Source organism: Caenorhabditis briggsae (genome assembly GCF_000004555.2).
Source record: "Caenorhabditis briggsae complete genome, chrX, whole genome shotgun sequence".
Lineage (NCBI taxonomy): Eukaryota > Metazoa > Nematoda > Chromadorea > Rhabditida > Rhabditidae > Caenorhabditis > Caenorhabditis briggsae.
The window spans coordinates 13433834-13452181 of record NC_013491.2 but is presented as its reverse complement, the minus strand read 5'-3'; the positions used below and the strand labels follow the sequence as shown (position 1 = coordinate 13452181).

Genomic DNA, 18348 nt, shown 5'->3' with positions numbered 1-18348 from the left:
TTGGAGTGCCGCTGACAAAGGCTTGAAACAATCTGCCGGTAGGGAATCCCAGTTTCCAATAAATCTGTTAAAAAAGAATTGTGAAAAGGATTGTTTTGAAGTTTTGTTGAAGAGTTTCTAGGGATAATTTGATGTGAAACGAAATTCAAATTGGAATCAAGTGATTTTATGGTGACGGGTTTGCTATCTAAAAATAGACTTCTTGTTTTTTCATTTCAGTTTTTCAGAAAACTTGAAAACTGTAGAAAAAAAAGAATTCTGCGTTCGGGGGGAATCGAACCCCCGTCGAATGCTTGGAAGGCATCCATGCTGACCATTACACCACGAACGCGCACATTCTAACACTCTCCTGTATAATATTATATGAAGAGATGAGGAGAGAAAATGATTTCCATACAAAGAAATGATTCAACAACAAATCTCGGAAACAGGTTTTTCACAAAATCTTCACGTTTTCGTCGAGGATTATCTCCGATATTCTTTCTTCTAAAGACATCCAGCGTTCGTGGTGTAATGGTCAGCATGGATGCCTTCCAAGCATTCGACGGGGGTTCGATTCCCCCCGAACGCATGATTTTTTTGTTTTTTAGTAATCTACCAGCCTTAATTGTGGATTTTTGTTCTGCTTTGCAGTAAATGTTTGTGTTCTTCCTTAAAGATATCAATTCTTTCGAAAATTGCCAGTTTGGATCAGCAAACCTATCAAATGAAGCTCTATTTTAGAACAACATGAAGTTTCAGTGGTGTATTTTTTGAACCTATTTTTTCATCTGGTTTTTTAAGACAATACGATTTCTTGGTTACTGAAACTTTTCTGTTATGTTGTCATCTGCTAAATTGAGGCAGACAACGACATTCTTTCGTCCTTGAAAAGAGAACTGATGGTAAAATTTTAAGTAAAAAAGAAACAGAAAGATGTGAAAAGAGATAACGAGAATTTTCGCGCAGAATGGCATACAGGCTGCTAAACTCAAAATTTTGCTAGTTAGCATTTGTGTCCTGGTCATCAAAAAATTAAGATTTTTTGAATTCCAGTTTTTTAAATTTAGTCGTAGGTTAAATAATGAAGATCACGTGGTTTGATTTACCGAGGCTTATTATTCTCAAATCCCAATCTCGAAAAGGGAATCAAGTCAAGTTAGACAAGAACAGTATTTTGTCATCACAAGGTTTCGTGAATTTATTCTCTCCTTATATCTTCGAATAGTCTCTCTTGCAATATCCTGACTTTCGTGTGCTGTGTTTCTGTCAAAAATTGGAAATCAAAACCACATGTTTCTTTCCAACAAGCAATGTCATACATATTGTCCTTGTTCGTTCCTGGCATACATTGCGCCGAGTACCACTGCGTACCATGGCTTTTGTTTCGCAATATTCCCCTCCCATCAATCGATATGATTTGCATGAGACATTTAGATGTATATTTGTGCATTGCGAGATGCGATGCCCATCTATCTTCTTGGTTTTTTTCTGTGCATCCCATCTCTTCATCATCTCTACTGAGAGTCAATTTTTTTTTTCTTCGCAGCAGTTTTCTCTCTCCGTGCGCCGCGTTCTTTTTGAATGAAGAGAAGGAGTAGAAGAAGACGGCATGGCCTCCCAGACGCTCATTCGCAGCACAATAAGAAACCGACCAAGCGAAGAAAAAATATTTAGAAGAACAAAGAAAACGTGCTCCATGGAAACTCGCTTCTCCGACTACTTTTTTATGTTTTATTTGAACTCTCTCATGTCTTCGTTTTTTTTCTGTACAAGATTCAGATATTTCAGGCATGGACAGTAATAACCAACCTCCACCTTCCAAATTCGGTCTGAAAAATATGGTCATTAAAGAGGTAGCCTTTCCTTCAACTAATTCAAATTCGGGAATCCGAAGAAGCTTGTCATCGGAAAGAGACGTGAGTTTACAATATAGATGAGTCTGAAACTGTATTCCTCCGATTTACAGAGCAACAGTAGTACTCCACCACGAGAGGGTCATATTGGAAACTCACCACCACACGTCCAGAATTCGGTGATAAGTCTAGCACGTTTTTATGAAACGCTTTTGAACTTTTAGAACACCAGAGAAACAATGTCAAGTCTCCTATCAAATGTTCCCCATCCAATTCCTGCTTCAATGGAAAGAGAAATCAAATTGAAGATCAATAGAGAGCTATCAGAGGAAGGAAAGAGAGCACAAATGAGACTTGCACAAAGGACATCATCGATTGATCGTACCATTGAACGGAGATTGTCCAGAACTAGCAGTGATGAGGAAGATACAAGTGCTAGAATCAGAGATTATGTGCTCAATATGAACAGTTAGTATTTTGAGAACTACCGTACACCAACTTTATCACTTGCAGATCCTCTTCTGCCGTTCTCACAGTGCCTACTAGATCCAGAGTCATCAGGAAGTCTTGGCTCTCCCACTTTTTTTGCTAGTTCAAATAGGGTGGCAACGAAGAAAAATGGTAAGCCTCGACAAAAATATCATGAATATATTGTTTTTTATTACAGTAGCAGTCAACTCAAAAAGTCAACAATCTTCCACAAGTTCCTACTGGCTCAAGGAACACAATGGCTCAAGGATTAACGTGAATTCCATGAACTCAGGTTACTCTGTCTCGCCTATAGAGCAGGCAGCAGAAAGTACAATCAAGAGAAAGGGCGGAGAGCGTGCTCCCAGCAACAGACATGTTGTCCCTGGCAACGTTGGGTTCGCCGGTTTCTCTCCCACTCCATCAATGTCCGCCGCGGGCACATTGAAGAGCATGGCGGAGTGTGCTCGAGGTCTTCAAAAAGCTGCTGACTCCCAATTATCCAATTCTGCTGGAACCAGTGGACCGGAAGCAGCAAATCATTCGTTATCAGTGGGTGGTTCGCCGCATTTTACTCCTGTCACTATGCGACGAGTTGTTCCTGCTCCTCGAGAGCAAAGTAATATTCCGACTAGACAAATTTCAATGGTTCCTTCGCCGGTCAGTCCACTAATGCGAGTTCCGAACGGTACAACGGGACCATATCAAGGAGCCAGACGCGCACCACCATATCGTCGACCACAAATGTATGCTTTCAATGGAAATTCACCAGCTCCTGGCTTGAAGAGACCAGCTCAGTTCTCAACGCCAGAAAGTGAGTACATTCAATTTTCCGAAACAAAAAAGTCGTTTAAGGCTCCGGTCCGCCAGCAAAATTGATCATTCTGAATAATTCTGTACCTGCTGTTCCACAAAACCATCGGATCGTGAAAAAATACGCTATCGTCAGAAACCAGGAAAACCAAATCGTTGCATTGAAGCAACCTTCAACATCAACTCCAGTGACTCGCTCTTACAAAATTGCCCAAAACGGTAATTATCACTCACTCGTCGATTACAAAAATATAGGACTTTCAGGAAGAGTCAATGGTGCTCAGAACGGAACTTTCAAGCTGTCTCAACACCAGCCAAACCACGTGGTTCGTCTGAATAACAACATGATAGCAGTTAGAATTGTTAGGGATAACCATCAACAATCGCCAGAAAAGGTTCCAAGCACCTCTACAGCAATGGTTATCTTTCAATTTAATTTTGATCAACTAAGAAATCTAATTTTTAGAAGTCTACATCGCAGCTTTTCATATGGTCTTCAGAACAGAACACTTTCTTCGCAATCTTTGAAGGCTTTTCTGGTGTTAATGCTAAACAAAAACAAGATCGCATGAAAAAGTTTGAGAGACTGGTCCGAACGTTCCATGTCAAACAGTCAACAAGTCACTAGGAAACTGAAAAGAGAATTTCTTCCAAGAACCATGCCAAATCTAATTATATCCCCAAACGTAGGTTGGAAGTTATTCACAAACACAAAAACTAAACAATATCATTTTTTCAGGTTCCCAAAATGTGAAAAATCTACTTGCCATTCATCTAAAAACACATTGATCCCAAGGATATTTGCAATGTTTTTTTTTAAAACGTAGTTAATTCTGTACAAATCTCCCCCACTTACTTATGTTCCCTAATTTTACGCAATCGTTGCGATACTATACTTGGTTGTAGTGTGAATGCTAGGATTTACGCCGGTTTCTTCTTATGATGTACATTTTTAGTCGAATTTCTCGCTTTTTTTCTCATTCAAACTATATTTTTTTGGGTTCTGGTTCTGTTTTTAGAAGCTGAGAACAAATATATTTGCAGACAATTTTCCACATTTTAAAGCTACTTGAGCAATGAAGATTGAGGCTCCGACAAGCTCACTTCGCTACTTCTCCGTCGTTGAAAGTGCTATAATGCCCTAAAACGACTTATCACATCATTGTCAAATTCTTTCCGGTTGCTATCAATAAACCAATCAACTTGTTTTCTCCGTTTATCCGTCCACCACCACTCCACACAAACCTCTTGTGTGCGGTTCACGGACCATGGTGTCGTTGCACTCAATGCAGACCAATTGACGACACCTGCCTGCGTCTCTTGCAAAGTGCACATACTATCGTCGTTCCTTTTTTCCTGATGCTTTTGATGTGTTGTGGAAAAAAGGCGTTTTGTGCAAAACTCTCATCGTTTTCCACAGTCTTTACCGTTCCCATTTTGACATTTCGTCTCGTCCTCTTTCTCCCGATGTGCCGATACAATCTATGCATGTTTAGATGTCAATCGTGAGGGCACTATACGTGTCCGTCATGCGCCTCCTGCAATTGATTATTTCCTTCTTCCGGAGTTTGTGCAATGGAAATCGAAATAAGAAGCGAATGGAAATGGATGATGTGCCATTTGAAGGTATGTGAGCGTCTTAAAATTGTTTTCAGCTGGAAAATTCCTAGAAAATTCCAAGAAAATTGAAGCAAACCGGATAAAATCAATAAAAATCTTGAAAACTTGGCTTAAAACCCTCAAAGACTCACAAAAATCTTGCTCAAACTGAAAACGATTCGCAAAAATAAGGCACTTATCATTTTATCTCTTTTCAGTAGTCGTCGACAACATCCGAGGGGACAGAAAGGGCGAAGAACGTGCATCACTGCTACAAAATGAAGTTACCGACACGTGGGGCGACGACGACTGGGACAAGAAAGAAGAAGTGAATGACAAGATTGAGCAATGGAGAAATAACAACGCTCAGGTGAGTTGATCTGTTAATCAGTCAGAAGAAGAAAACTTGTCTACCGTTATGAGTGAAAATTGCGTGTCACGTGCTAGATGAGAGTAGAAGGTGTTTGTCAAATCGTGAGAAATTTGAGAAAGTCAAGCGAATGAATCATGAGTTTCGTTTAAAAAATATTTCTTGTGAAGACCAACATGTTCAAAAAAAAATTATACAAGGAAGGTTCTGTTGTTGGCCTATAAGTCAAGTTAAAAATTGAAACAAATGTGAAGAACTGCTACTAATATTCGAAAAATCACGTCCTGCGTCAAGCCGTGAAAGTTCGAAGAAAAACCCGGGCCGTTGTAAGTATTCTGCTAACTGACTACGCTTTTGTTTTCAGAAAACCGACACCCAACAGCCAAAGCCGGAAGACGACCTGTTCAGCACATTGGAGCCAACAATCACTAGCGCTAGAAAGGTGAGTATCGGAAATAAATTGAAAAAATGACGAAATTGATCTGGAAGTTACGTAAAGACATCAGATCTATCTGAATGAAATCACCAAAATGTTGAAAAAAAGTATAAACAAAAACTATTGGAACCATACTTGTCGACGAGCCGAATCCGCGTCGGCAAAAGCCATTTGACAACTCGCTTCAAAATTGGAAGTGTGGGCAACACATCATTAAGAATCGACAAGCATTCAGATCAGTGATCGGTGCTGGCCGACATTTGGCAGCCGGACCGGACAAAAATCGTCGACTAGGTTAAAAAGACCGGCAAAGACCATAATACCGCTGTCGATGTCGGTAGATTCTTATTGAAGTTTCTATAGCACTCTGAGCTCTATCATCTGGTATGATGTTTTGCTCACTATTTCAATTTTGAAGCAAGTTATCAGCCGGCCCACCGACAACTATGCTTGTAACGGATACCGATTGGCAGGAAGGAATGTTCCGATTTTGGAAATTTTGGAATATCAAAATTTCGAATTACGATTTTTAAAGTTTCCAAATTCCATTCTCTCATGACAAAAGCGCGAGAAATTGATGAAAATTTGACAGACAGATTTCGAAAACGCAAAAGAATTAAAAGTAATTTAGCTTGAGACACGCAACAGCGATTGTTCCGAAGAAACAATTTCTGATCAAAATTTGATTTTGAAAAACAACTTCGTAATATTCCGTTTGGAATTTTTGGGATTCAAAACTCTGTTCCAAACATCTCTGACATAATTGATGATTAATCAAAACTTTCTCAAAATGAAGTTTTTTGTTTTAGGTAGTCGTGGCACCACGTGGAGGACACAGTCAACCAGCTGCTCCTCAGAAAAACCGATTCGAGTTCAATGAATCGAATGTGGTGAGTATTTATTTTAAAAATCAATTATTTTATTAGTTTGGGACATTGGCTGAAAAAAGACAAAATAAGACAATTTATACATAATTATGAGGTACGCTGTTTTGTTTTCGTATAGATAACTAGTTTTCTTAGTTGCGGAGCTTTTTGTTCAGAAAATCGTCCTCGTTCTTGACCTCCGTTGGCGCTTCCGTCGTCGTGGCGCCAGTCGCATTAGCCTTATCAAGCTTTCCCTTGATAACGTTGAACCGCTTCTTCTCGAATTCGCTCATCTCCTAGAAAAACACTATAGTTAGCGAGTGATCTTATCTAACGTTAGCTGTGTACATCAATCTTGCAATGGTCTCTTTCGGATTGATATTGGCAGACTTCAATGGTCACATCAACACGGGAGCTTCCATCTCTCTCCATTTTCACGTCACTGAAACGAGAATTCTAATAGAAGCTAATGAAAATTTGGCAAACCGAATGTAGTGGTTTGGTGCCAATACTGGATTGGTTCTGATGGATGGACCAAGGACTGAGATGGATTCCGGGTCTCTCCAGATACACTTCTCACGACCGGTGCTGTCTGCAAACATGCAACATTTTGATTGCGTTAATCCGGGCTAGCTTCTCCACTACTCTTATTCACTTGTATTTTCACTACTCACCTGTCTCCACTCGAGTAGCCAATGAAGCGCAACACAAAACCATCAAGGATTTCGAATTGAGAAGAAGGCCAGAAACGAAAGTGCGACGTCCGCGGAATGCGCTGAATGACGTGTGTTCACTGCATTGCTTACGCCACTCGCATTGAACGGCACACGTGTATGGGATGAACTTGGCACAAATTGCCTGGAATTTGGAGTTAAAGTTACTGTTGTGACATAGAACACAGGCAGATTCGTTCACCATTAAAGTTAGCAAGAGTGTTAACAAGCCTTTTGGAAAACGTTGAATCGTACTTACATTTGTGGATTCATAGGAGAAGAGCTTCTGACCAACGTAGCACTGAACTGCTGAGTAGGCGAGTGTTGGGAGAACGAGGGCTATTACTAGCTTCAGCATTATCTGTTTCTGTTCCTGCAGCAAATGGAAAATTGGAATACTTCTGTCCAACTTGAAACGAAGGACACCTTCTTTAAAAAAACGCAAACAAAGTGAGTTGAATGGGACGGGTTTGTAAATGAAACGGATAAAGAGATGAAGAGGCGGGCATGAAAAGAGATTTCAATTTACGCAAGAGATTCAAATCTATCTTTCCTGCTTGTGTGTATCACAAAAGGTGAATTTGCGAATTCATAAAAATGGGCGTGAATGATAGTGAAAAGTGATAGTTATCCCGGTTTAGAGGGTGTCTGGACGGCAATTCTTCACACTGGAGATAAGGGGCCAGTTTCTAGCTGCGATATTGAACACCGATGAAGTGCATCAACAATAGAATGTTCAATGTCATGATGATCAGTGGAGGATTACGGTAGTTTTTGATATAGATGTTCAAGATGATGTTTTCGTATTGGCACATAAGTACCGAATGAAAGAAATTGAGAGGTGAGAAGTATATATGTGCTTCTCGGTAAAATCTTAGAACCGGTTTCTCAACGGACGTTAGTTTTCTCCGCCTCCTTTCTCTTTTCTGACTTTTGAATTTAACCTTTTCTCTGTCCCAAATATTCGTATCCTCTCCTCCCACACATAACGTTAACGTAAACAAGTGCGGTAAAAGATAAGGAAAGTGAAAGACGTTGAAAATTGTGAAATCGAATGGCAAATTATATCGTATCGGATAGTAAAATTTAACAAGGAACTGCAGACCACCTTGAAAAAAATCGGTATTTTTTACATGAGAAGCTGGGGGTAACCGTATTGGTGACGTCATGGGGGATTTCAGCGTGAATAGAACAAGTGTAAAATTGGTTAATTAGTCATGAGTTGTGCATAAGCTGATTCTGTGTTTAACGCAGATGTGGGGAATAAAGAAAAATGAATGATTGTAGCATATTGTTGTTTAGTTTTTTTATTTTTATTATGGTCAGCTTTCAGATACTAGTTCAATCATTCTGAATAAAACATGATAGCTATCTATCTCACTAACTTTCTTGAGCTAACTATTGTTTTCCTTTTTATCACCACCTAACTAGCAACCATATCCAAAACACGACGAATAAAAAAAACGATAATGACAATCAAATGATTCAGCTTGAATGATGTGCGATCAAACGAGTAAACACGAGAGGATAAACGACCGAACGAAAATGTCCCCACTTTCGATATACTTGTTTTGCTAATCAGTGAACACGGTATTCGATTGTTTTCTCTCCTCCCACTTTTCTGGCCCGTCGGGTTCTGCTGAAGAAGAAGCATCTCTGTCTCTTTTCTTCAGATTCTTCTTGTCTTGTCGTTTTTTTTTCGAGACGATTCCTTCCCCGTCGTTTATCTGGTTGTCCGTCAACTTTTTATGAATAGCTAGCCGCCAATTGGTCGGGACGGCTGCGCAAATTGCGGGAAGGAAGCAAGGCAAAAGCGACGATGCCTCTGACTCTTTTTTTGCCGCGTTTTTGCATAGCTGTTAGGTGTAATGGGGAAGAATTATTAGACACACGAAATAAAATGTGATGATGAATAAGACAAAATGTGTCAGATTAGGAAGAATGTGACAATTTTCATAAAGACTGGTTTTTATTTCCAGGGAGTCACCGCCGCACTTGAAGACATGGATGACGATCTTCTGGGATGGGGTGAAGATGATTTGGATACCACTCTTAAGGAGGTATATTCTAAGAAGAAGGTTAAACTTTGACATGATTTTTCAGCATCGTGAGGAGCAACGCAAGCAACTCCAACTGGAACATGAACGACGTCTCCAACAGAAAAAGCTCCAAAATGCTCAAACCCATCACATGCTATAACATTTCTACAATTCTCGCCATGTGTCTTTTGTCTCTTTGTGATTTTCTAATCCCTGGAATCTCTATTGTTTGAGAGCAATTGAGCTTCAAAATATCTCAACAAATGCGATTTGATGTTGTATTTTTAATCTATTTATTCCTGGATCTTTTGTATTATTTTTCTCCATCTATTCATTTTACATTTTTTCAATTTCATCCTCTTTTTTGCTAATCTCCATATAATTTTACTCGGGTTGTTCTATCAATAAAACGTTGTTCTGTGTTTTAGAAGGTTTCCAACGAGGAAGAATCATCCTGTATGCATTAAGTGCACTCATTGTGATGAGACAGCCATACCAGCCCTCTGTGTCCGCTCAAAAATTCATGAGCAACAATTCAAAAATGGCTTTTTGTGGATCTCGACATCCCATCTCCTCATCTCGTCCTCATTATTCGAATTCTATGCATTTGTTGGTGCATTCGTATTGGAAGAAAGGAGACTCAACAGATATGGTGATGGGCCCGTGGATGGTTGTGCGTGGTGCACATCTTATGAATGAATTATTAGCACAAGGAAGGCCCCACCCCTCTTTTCTTGCGAGCCTTGGCATCTTGAGTCTCTATTACCAGTCGAGTCGCAAGACAACCGTTCCATTGGGTGATCGGTTTTTGTTTGGTAGGCAACGAGACAGACAATCATGCGTGAAATCGTTCACATTCAAGCCGGACAGTGCGGTAATCAGATTGGTTCCAAGGTGGGTCTAAATGTCTTTATAATTTATGATATGATCGTGCTCAAGTCATTTTCCTAAAAAATTCTTTTTTGGCGTATCTAGGCACGATTAGGAAACATTGGAGCCCTCTTTAATTGTTTGTTTCCAGTTCTGGGAGGTGATATCTGATGAACACGGAATCGACCCTACCGGACAGTACGTTGGAGACTCCGATCTTCAACTTGAGAGAATCAACGTCTATTACAATGAAGCCGGAAGCAACAAATATGTTCCAAGGTGGGCCTCATAGGTTATCATCTACTTGATCTGAACAATATAATTTCCCAGAGCTGTCCTCGTGGATTTGGAGCCTGGAACTATGGACTCTGTGAGATCTGGACCATTTGGACAACTCTTCCGTCCGGATAACTACGTTTTCGGACAAAGTGGAGCTGGAAACAACTGGGCCAAAGGACACTACACCGAAGGAGCCGAGCTAGTTGATAACGTTTTGGATGTGGTCAGAAAGGAGGCTGAAAGCACTGATTGTCTTCAAGGATTCCAACTCACTCACTCTCTTGGAGGAGGAACAGGATCTGGAATGGGAACTCTTTTGATTTCGAAAATCCGCGAGGAATACCCAGACAGAATTATGAATACTTTCTCTGTTGTGCCAAGTCCAAAAGTGTCTGATACTGTTGTTGAACCATACAATGCTACCCTGTCTGTTCACCAGCTGGTCGAGAACACCGACGAGACGTTCTGCATTGACAATGAGGCATTGTACGACATCTGCTTCCGCACTCTGAAACTCACCACGCCGACATACGGAGATTTGAACCATCTGGTGTCAGCCACGATGAGTGGTGTCACCACTTGCCTTCGTTTCCCTGGACAACTTAATGCCGATCTTCGCAAGTTGGCAGTAAACATGGTTCCATTCCCACGCCTTCATTTCTTCATGCCTGGATTTGCTCCGTTGACTAGCAGAAGTAACCAACAGGTAATGAACTTTGTCTCTTTGACTTTGAGATTTCGAAAATTGACAAATTTCGATTTTAGTACCGCGCTATCACCGTTCCGGAGCTCACTCAACAATGTTTCGATGCTAAGAACATGATGGCTGCCTGTGACCCAAGACATGGACGTTACCTAACCGCCGCTGCAATCTTTCGTGGAAGAATGAGCATGAAAGAGGTTGATGAGCAGATGCTCAACATCCAGAACAAGAACTCCTCCTACTTCGTCGACTGGATCCCAAACAATGTCAAGACTGCAGTCTGTGACATTCCGCCAAGAGGACTCAAGATGTCGGCTACCTTCATTGGAAACTCCACTGCTATCCAAGAGCTCTTCAAGAGAATCAGCGAGCAATTCACTGGTTTGTTAATCATCTTGTAGCTTTCAAAAATGAAAAATTTTCAGCCATGTTCCGCCGTAAAGCCTTCCTTCATTGGTACACTGGCGAAGGAATGGACGAGATGGAGTTCACTGAAGCCGAGAGCAACATGAACGACTTGGTCTCCGAGTACCAACAGTACCAGGAGGCAGCCGCTGATGAGGACGCTGCTGAAGCCTTCGACGGAGAGTAACACCAATTTTCAAAGTTTATCGATCGAATCTGTTATATCTTTTACGATTTATTCTGCCTTATTGATGCTTTGCTTCTTTTTTCATGGGGAATTCACAAGTAATAAATCTTGTTTAGCTGAAAAAAAAAACGTTTGAAAAAATAAGAAAGAGACATTTATTCGAAGAAGGGAAAGTTCTAGTTCGTTTCAAGAAGCAATTATTTACAAGAGATCTGGAGAGAAAAGAGAAATTGAAAAGTGTAGTAAATTAGCAGAACCCTAAATAGTGGGAAGACCCAGTCGTAGAAGCAAAAATAGTGTTATATGGATACAAGGGCATCATTTTTTTTCGCAGTTCCAATTGTTATCTGCCGCTTGTCTTCTGGAATATCTTTTCTTCTCGTGCTTTCTCTCAGCAATTTTTCTTCATGTCGGCTTTTGAAGAACAACGATATCATATCCACCAACAAGACGCATACTTCCATGACGGTGATAACAGAGAATCCTAAACATAAATATTTTCTCACATCTTCTCAATAAATGCCAACCTAGCCAAAGACCCAAATGCCCTCCAAAATCGGCAATAAGATTGACCAAACCGTAGGCTTCCGATTCTTGCAACAATTCGTAGTTCAGTTGTTCGTAGAATACCTGCAGAATCGTACGATTTATATGTTCTCACTTCCGCATTTTTGAGATAATATTTGCTATCAGATAGATAGCATGGTTAGTATTCGTACGTGCGGTAAATATCACTTTTGCTATCATTCTGCATTCCTTTCCCACTGCTGACCACTCATCAGAATTGCAATTATCGTTCACCTAGAGATCAAATCAGTTCGAGGCCGCACACTCGCGACAAAATGAAGCCGAAACTTTCTTTTTCTCTTTTTCTTTTATACTCCGTTTTCCCGACGCCCTCGCTAAAGTTCGAAAGGAGGGATGGAAGGCACTACATGGAAGAAAAGAGAGGAAGAGTGTCCCATGTGCTTCCGTGGCGCAATAGGCAGCGCGTTCGGCTGTTAACCGAAAGGTTGGTGGTTCGAGCCCACCCGGGAGCGAAAATTTTTTTAATTTTAGGAGAAGAACTTTTGAAAACATTAAAATGGTGCTAGACATATCTCATATATACGACAGGCTATTTTCGGAACAAAATATCTCATTTTGGATGTTTAAAATATAATTGGTTTAGTTGCATGAAGCTAAAAAAAAACATTAGGTCGAAATTTCAGAAATAGAACTTAAAGGAATTTGTACAAGAAAGTTGCTAAATACAAAGTGGAAAGCTCGTTTTTTGTTTTGTTACTGAGACCTGAGAATTATCAGCTCAGTTTTTAAGCTTTCATATTTCCTGGTTAGTGCTCACCAGAAAGAAGACTCCTCCATTTAGTCAGAAATTAGAGACTACATTACGAATATTGAAATTTTTGATTTGTAAAATTGCTGTTCGGTGGGTTCAAACCATAAACTTTTGATAGTCTTCACTTTCAGAAAATCTGAACCTCGATCTACCAGACTCACCTCAATCATGGCCGCATTCAATCTGTAGTACTGTTCACATTCGTTTTCAGTCATTCCCTCGCAATCGCCAAGCTGAAAATTCAATTCATCAACATTAAAATATAAATTTTCTGGAACTAAAGGTATGTGAATGGTGACTTGTAATAAGGGTGAGACTAGAAGAGTGATGTGATGTTAAAGGAGTGGTTATTCAGAATAAGACATTTTCTTCAACAAAGGTTTACACAACACTGCTAAAAAGAAGGGTTCTAACGATTATGAACAAGGGGTCCAAGTATAACCAGAACATTTCAATGAACCGACTCTTTTTCCTTGCGATTTTTCCGTATTGCCCAACTTACGCGTTGCTAAAAGGTGATTAGATGATCATTATTGAAGCAAAATGACAAAACAAAAAAATTTGAAAAATTCAAGTCTCCAAACTTACATCAGTAGCACCTGATGGCCATTTGGAGCAGGAAAATGTAACTTCGTGGATGATTTCTTCACATGATTGTTTGCAAACACATTTGTCCATTTTCTCGGTGATATGATGGAAATCTCCGACTGATCCGATGTTTCTCTCCAAACAGGCACCTAAAATTAGTATTTTGAATTACAGTAGCGCATTCTGCTACATACGGGCAGTTGCATTGAAAGCCGAGCAATGTTTATATCCTTCTGGAACCGGGAATCTTGGATCACCACATGAGCAATCATCAATTAATCCATTTTGGAAACAACTTCTGTGACAACCCTCTGGATGATAATCATACCCACTGTAAATGTAGTTCCCATCTGTCACTTTTTTAGTCTCAACACATTCCCCATATGGTGCTGGTAATCTTTGCATGACCTTCTGCAAAAAATATTTTGAAATTCTGGAACAACGTCATCCAATAAGTTTCTACCTTTTTGATTCCAAAACTGCTCGCAAAACCAACTGGCGCAGAATAACCAAACGTATCCGGGAACGGATACTCAGTTGGTGGATGAATGGCAAGACGAACTCCAGATGACTCAGAAGTCGACATGTAGTCAGAGGTGTTCACGAAAAGGAGAACACGGATACCGTACATTGGACCTGCACGGCTACTAGTGTAGTTATTGTCAACATCGTAGTTGAAAGTGAAACAGTTTCCGAATTCTGGATCAACATGAAGGCGGAAATCTCTGAAGTTGGATAGTTTGGGCATTTTGAAAGGAAAAGTATATTAGAAAGAGACTAACTCATCAATATCGCATTCTTTTCCGTTAAAGGAGCACATTTCAATGAATTCGTGTTTAGACTGACTCAATGCAATTCGTTGTTTATCTGACAACGCAGCCATGGTGAACATTAAATTTTCTTTTGCTCTGGTCAGCATAGCAACTCCATCAGTCATTCCCTAAAAATATGAAATTCTCATTCCTAAAAATAAGAGCGTGTTTTTTTGAGGTACCTGAAAACCCATAGCCTTGATGGTTTCTGGGTTGCTGACAATTGCTCGTTGATTCGGTCGTGCTATAAATGAATAGGTTTTTCATAATCCTCAGTTTCTGGCACTACACTCTAAAAACCGATTCAAACTCACTGCAACTTTTTCTAAAGGTCTGTAAGAGAGGTGCAAAAAAAAGGATAACAAAACCATGCGGTTAACAAAAAGGGAAGCTATTGAAATCAAATGAAAGTAAAAACCCAAGAATTGAAACTGTACTTGGATACGGAGTAGTTGTAGTTGTTGCTGGTTCTGTCGTGGTCGTAGAACTGGTTGTAGTGGTAGAAGTAGTAGTTGTAGGTCTTGGAGTTGTAGTCGTAGTAGTTGTAGACGTCGTTGTTGTTGTCGGTCGAGGTGTAGTCGTTGTAGTGGTAGAAGTAGAAGTAGAGGTAGAAGTAGTAGTAGAAGCTGGCAAAGTTAGAGAAGTAAAAATTTGTGGTGCTTAATTTGAAAAAAGTTTTGAACAAATGTGCGGAGTCTAATCAGTATGACATTTTTATTATCAGCTAATAAACTTACGCTCAGTTGTAGGAGGCGGGGTCGTAGTCGTTGTGGTTGTAGTGGTAGCTGGAAATAATGCGAAAAATTCAAAAACGTGCTGATGTGCTCATTTGTGTGCTGTGATTGTCAAAGATTATTTTTTGAGGTGAACATGCATAAAATGAATTCTTCCTCATCTTCCAACTTACTCGGTGGAGGTGTTGTTGTAGTTGTAGTTGTGGTAGTAGTCATATTGTTTTCCAGCCAGAGCTTCCTAATTTCTATTTTTCCTGTACCAGCTTTTCCGATACAGTAAGGAGTCTGAAACACAATTTGAAGAGAAAAACCATGAAGATCATCTGCAAATCGTGTTGAAACTACGATTTTGAAGTTTCAAGTAACAGAAATAGTGGTGAAGAATGAAATCAACTACTCAAGAAAAACAGAAACTAAAAAATATAAACATAAAATCTTCAAAAACCCAAACTGAATACTTGTTGTGCCTAAAATTCAATTTTCCTGAAAATAAGATTTGTTTCACAATTTGTACCTTTTTCAATCCGTAAATAAGTTCAAGTGGCTGAAACTATATTAGTTAATGAAAATGTTTAAAAATCGACTAATCGAAAAAGAAGAGAAATTTAAACCCACGTCGTCCCGACTCGTAGTATCACCGCGGTTTCTGCACATGCAAGGCCATTTGTCAGAAGACGTGACTCCGTTCGGAAGAGATAGCTCACAGTAACCGTCATCGTGACAGAGAGGGCATTCGTGGTCGTACCATACACTGGAAAATGTTTCAGTCGATTTTTTTTATTTTCAGGAGTCTGGTGCTCAAACGGACCATTTTTAAAACTTTGGAGGGTGTAAAGTAAAGTTAAATTAAAAACTTTTAATACACATAATTTTTTGAAATTTTCCTAATCCTGCACAAAGTTTAAAGGCGCATCCCTTTTTCCAGAAAAAATATCCCGCCACGCGATGTATTTCAATGCATTTACAGTTATGTCGCGAAATGCTTTGAAATACATTTCGCGACACTCGTGCATTGAATTTCGAGGGCGCGGAAATGCATTTAAATACACATTTTCGCTACATGAATAACCCCAAAAGTGATTGGAAACTTGACAGACGAGCTCCAGACTCCTGAAAAGGATCAAAATCAATTGAAGAACATGTCGTCTTCACATCTTTTTTGACTGTTATTGTATCTGACTCTATTTCAATTTGTACCTGATGTTAAAACAAGGCCAGGCCACTTCCATATCTCTATCGTAGGTACAGATACACTTGGATCCCTAAAAACATTTTTATTCTTTTTCGAGCTAATTAATTCTTGCCGGATCTCTTGGTGGTGATTCAAAACGGATACATTCCATTCCAATGTTTCCGACACATTTACAATGTGCTTCAATTGCCTCGTATCTTCTATTCTCCACCTGAATTTTTCAAATTTTGACTTTTTTCTGAAATTTCCTCACCGATCGCTGGGATCTCCGTCTTGCAGTCAAATTTCTCGCTGCCTGATTTGACATCTGAAGTGTCAAATTTGACTTTTTCAACTCCGCCATCCCTTCTTCGATTTCTTCGGCAAACAGCTTGCGGACCATCTGCTGACTTGCATCGGAGTGTTGTTTACGTGAAATTTTCGGTTTTTTCTTGTCTCCTTCTGTTTTGCTATGCGTTTTTGCGTTATCGTACACATCCATCTAAAAATAAAAATGAGGTTTTTGAGTGTTCCTGGTTGAGATAATGGGCAGCTTTGTTTCCAACATTTGCTCTCAAGTGACGCGGAAAACTTACCGTGTCTCTGATTGAAGGAACCATCATAACAAGACTTTTCTTGTAAGGATTAAGATTGCAAAATGTGATGGCTGGAAACTCCACATCATCGAATTTCAGCTGAAAAAGAAATTTTTAAGTATTTGATATTTGGAAGAATTTCCAACCGAAATATCCGTGATTTTCTCATGAGCATTGAATTTGAGAATCAGTTTGCTGGCTTGATATGCAAACATGAGTAAGAATGAGAAAATGATCAAGCCCCACATAAGTTTCGAAAAACTGTTTCTCGCTATTAACACCCGTTTTGCTCCGTGAGCCGTCGTTTTGTCGCAGAAATCCATCATTTTCGCCTTCATGGTTTCATCGTCTTTGCTTTGATTGAAATTGTTGGATTTGGTGGGAGAGCCGTGGAACTTCTCGCCACCATTTTTTTCGTTTTTCGGGATGTCATGACTATAAATGTAATCTTCGCGTCCCGGCGTCTTTTTCGTTTTACTGTGTTGACTTGACATAGCCCGTTATATAACTAAAGTTAGGATGTTTTTGACTGTTGAAATCATCAAGGTTTGCAAAAAATTTTAGAAATGGTGATAGTGAAGAGAACAAGTATTTTATGTATTATAACGTTATCCTGAACCGATTTTCTGGCCCGAATACCTGTTAATATCCTTGACTAGACTTTGAAAAATATTCAGACAGAACAACATATCTTCAAGTAGCGGAAAGAGGAAGAATGAGCAGGATTGAGGAAAAATTGACTTTCACAAATAAACCCTAATTTTTGAGTGGACGGGACGTCTTCTAGACGAAAAAAAAAGTTGGTTCGTTTAGAGAGGAAGACATTAGAAATTGATGAATACAAATGTGGAGTAGTAGACTGGACCAAAGAATAGAAGGAAGTTGTAAGTAAAGAAAAATGAAATCTATGCATTCAGAAAAAACTAAGAAGTAGCAACACAAACTATAGTTTTGTAACATCTAGATGAAAGATCTAACGGAAGTTCGAAGTTGAAAGAAGGTCCAAGGAAAATACAAAAACAAGGTACAGAGAAAGAGTGGCGGGTCAGCTAGATTTGATAAATTGATAGAGGCTCATTCGAAAGGCACCTGCTAATGTACCCAGGATAAAAGGTTCCGTCATTCCCAAAAAAAATGTCAACTGGGATGAAAAACCCCTTTTCGCTCTCTGATGAGTCAGAGACAAAAGTGTTTCGGTGAAGCCAGAAGGTTCAAAAATCAAAAGAATTCGTTGAGAGAATAGAACGGATCGTGTTGTGTGTTGTATGTGGGGGAGGAGAATCAGAGAGGACTTTCTCGATTTTGCAAAAATGAAAAGAAATTTGATATGATAACGTCACGAAACGCACCAACAATCTATTCCGAATGTATGGTTTAGTGTTGTTGCATTTCTAATTTTGTAGTCTGAAGCGAGAGAGATCCGCCGAATTTGTCAATGTGGCAAAATAAATGGCCTCAAAAAACGTCACTTTTTTGGAATAGAGTCTTGTTTCAAAAAAAATCTTTAAGTTTCTAAAACGAAACA

The 18348-nt window shown here is 39.5% G+C and overlaps 5 protein-coding genes and 3 non-coding genes across 8 annotated transcripts; 5 read left to right on the top strand and 3 right to left on the bottom strand.

Moving 5' to 3' along the window:
* Positions 1-259: 259 nt before the first annotated feature.
* Positions 260-331, bottom strand: CBG28416. Its single transcript has one exon. It is a non-coding gene (tRNA).
* Positions 332-499: 168 nt separating this feature from the next.
* On the top strand, positions 500-571 carry CBG28224. The gene has a single exon. It is a non-coding gene (tRNA).
* A 1201-nt stretch (positions 572-1772) lies between these two features.
* On the top strand, positions 1773-3744 carry CBG27826 (the record flags this gene model as incomplete). The annotated part of the gene is made up of 7 exons (XM_045240011.1): positions 1773-1898; positions 2060-2303; positions 2349-2456; positions 2503-3117; positions 3159-3335; positions 3381-3535; positions 3583-3744. 7 exons carry the CDS (start codon positions 1773-1775, stop codon positions 3742-3744), a joined length of 1587 nt encoding a protein of 528 aa, XP_045099897.1.
* Positions 3745-4612: 868 nt separating this feature from the next.
* CBG16787 lies at positions 4613-9299 on the top strand (the record flags this gene model as incomplete). Its single annotated transcript, XM_002645056.2, has 6 exons — positions 4613-4742; positions 4934-5085; positions 5450-5527; positions 6331-6411; positions 9080-9160; positions 9204-9299. The coding sequence occupies 6 exons, from the start codon at positions 4613-4615 to the stop codon at positions 9297-9299; spliced, it is 618 nt and encodes a 205-aa protein (XP_002645102.2).
* CBG16788 lies at positions 6540-7479 on the bottom strand (the record flags this gene model as incomplete). The annotated part of the gene is made up of 5 exons (XM_002645057.1): positions 6540-6683; positions 6736-6829; positions 6874-6979; positions 7062-7245; positions 7360-7479. Coding segments are annotated over 5 exons (648 nt in total), but the record flags the coding sequence as incomplete, so codon positions are not given.
* A 677-nt stretch (positions 9300-9976) lies between the features above and the next one.
* Positions 9977-11583, top strand: Cbr-mec-7 (the record flags this gene model as incomplete). The annotated part of the gene is made up of 5 exons (XM_002645055.1): positions 9977-10033; positions 10161-10288; positions 10340-10994; positions 11054-11372; positions 11417-11583. 5 exons carry the CDS (start codon positions 9977-9979, stop codon positions 11581-11583), a joined length of 1326 nt encoding a protein of 441 aa, XP_002645101.1.
* A 299-nt stretch (positions 11584-11882) lies between these two features.
* Cbr-deg-1 lies at positions 11883-17317 on the bottom strand (the record flags this gene model as incomplete). Its single annotated transcript, XM_045240010.1, has 16 exons — positions 11883-12067; positions 12111-12213; positions 13084-13155; positions 13511-13659; positions 13705-13921; positions 13974-14235; positions 14293-14450; positions 14505-14566; positions 15060-15107; positions 15230-15341; positions 15672-15807; positions 16254-16318; positions 16361-16459; positions 16481-16729; positions 16824-16922; positions 16970-17317. 16 exons carry the CDS (start codon positions 17315-17317, stop codon positions 11883-11885), a joined length of 2364 nt encoding a protein of 787 aa, XP_045096059.1.
* Positions 12551-12623, top strand: CBG28507. The gene has a single exon. It is a non-coding gene (tRNA).
* Positions 17318-18348: the final 1031 nt, after the last annotated feature.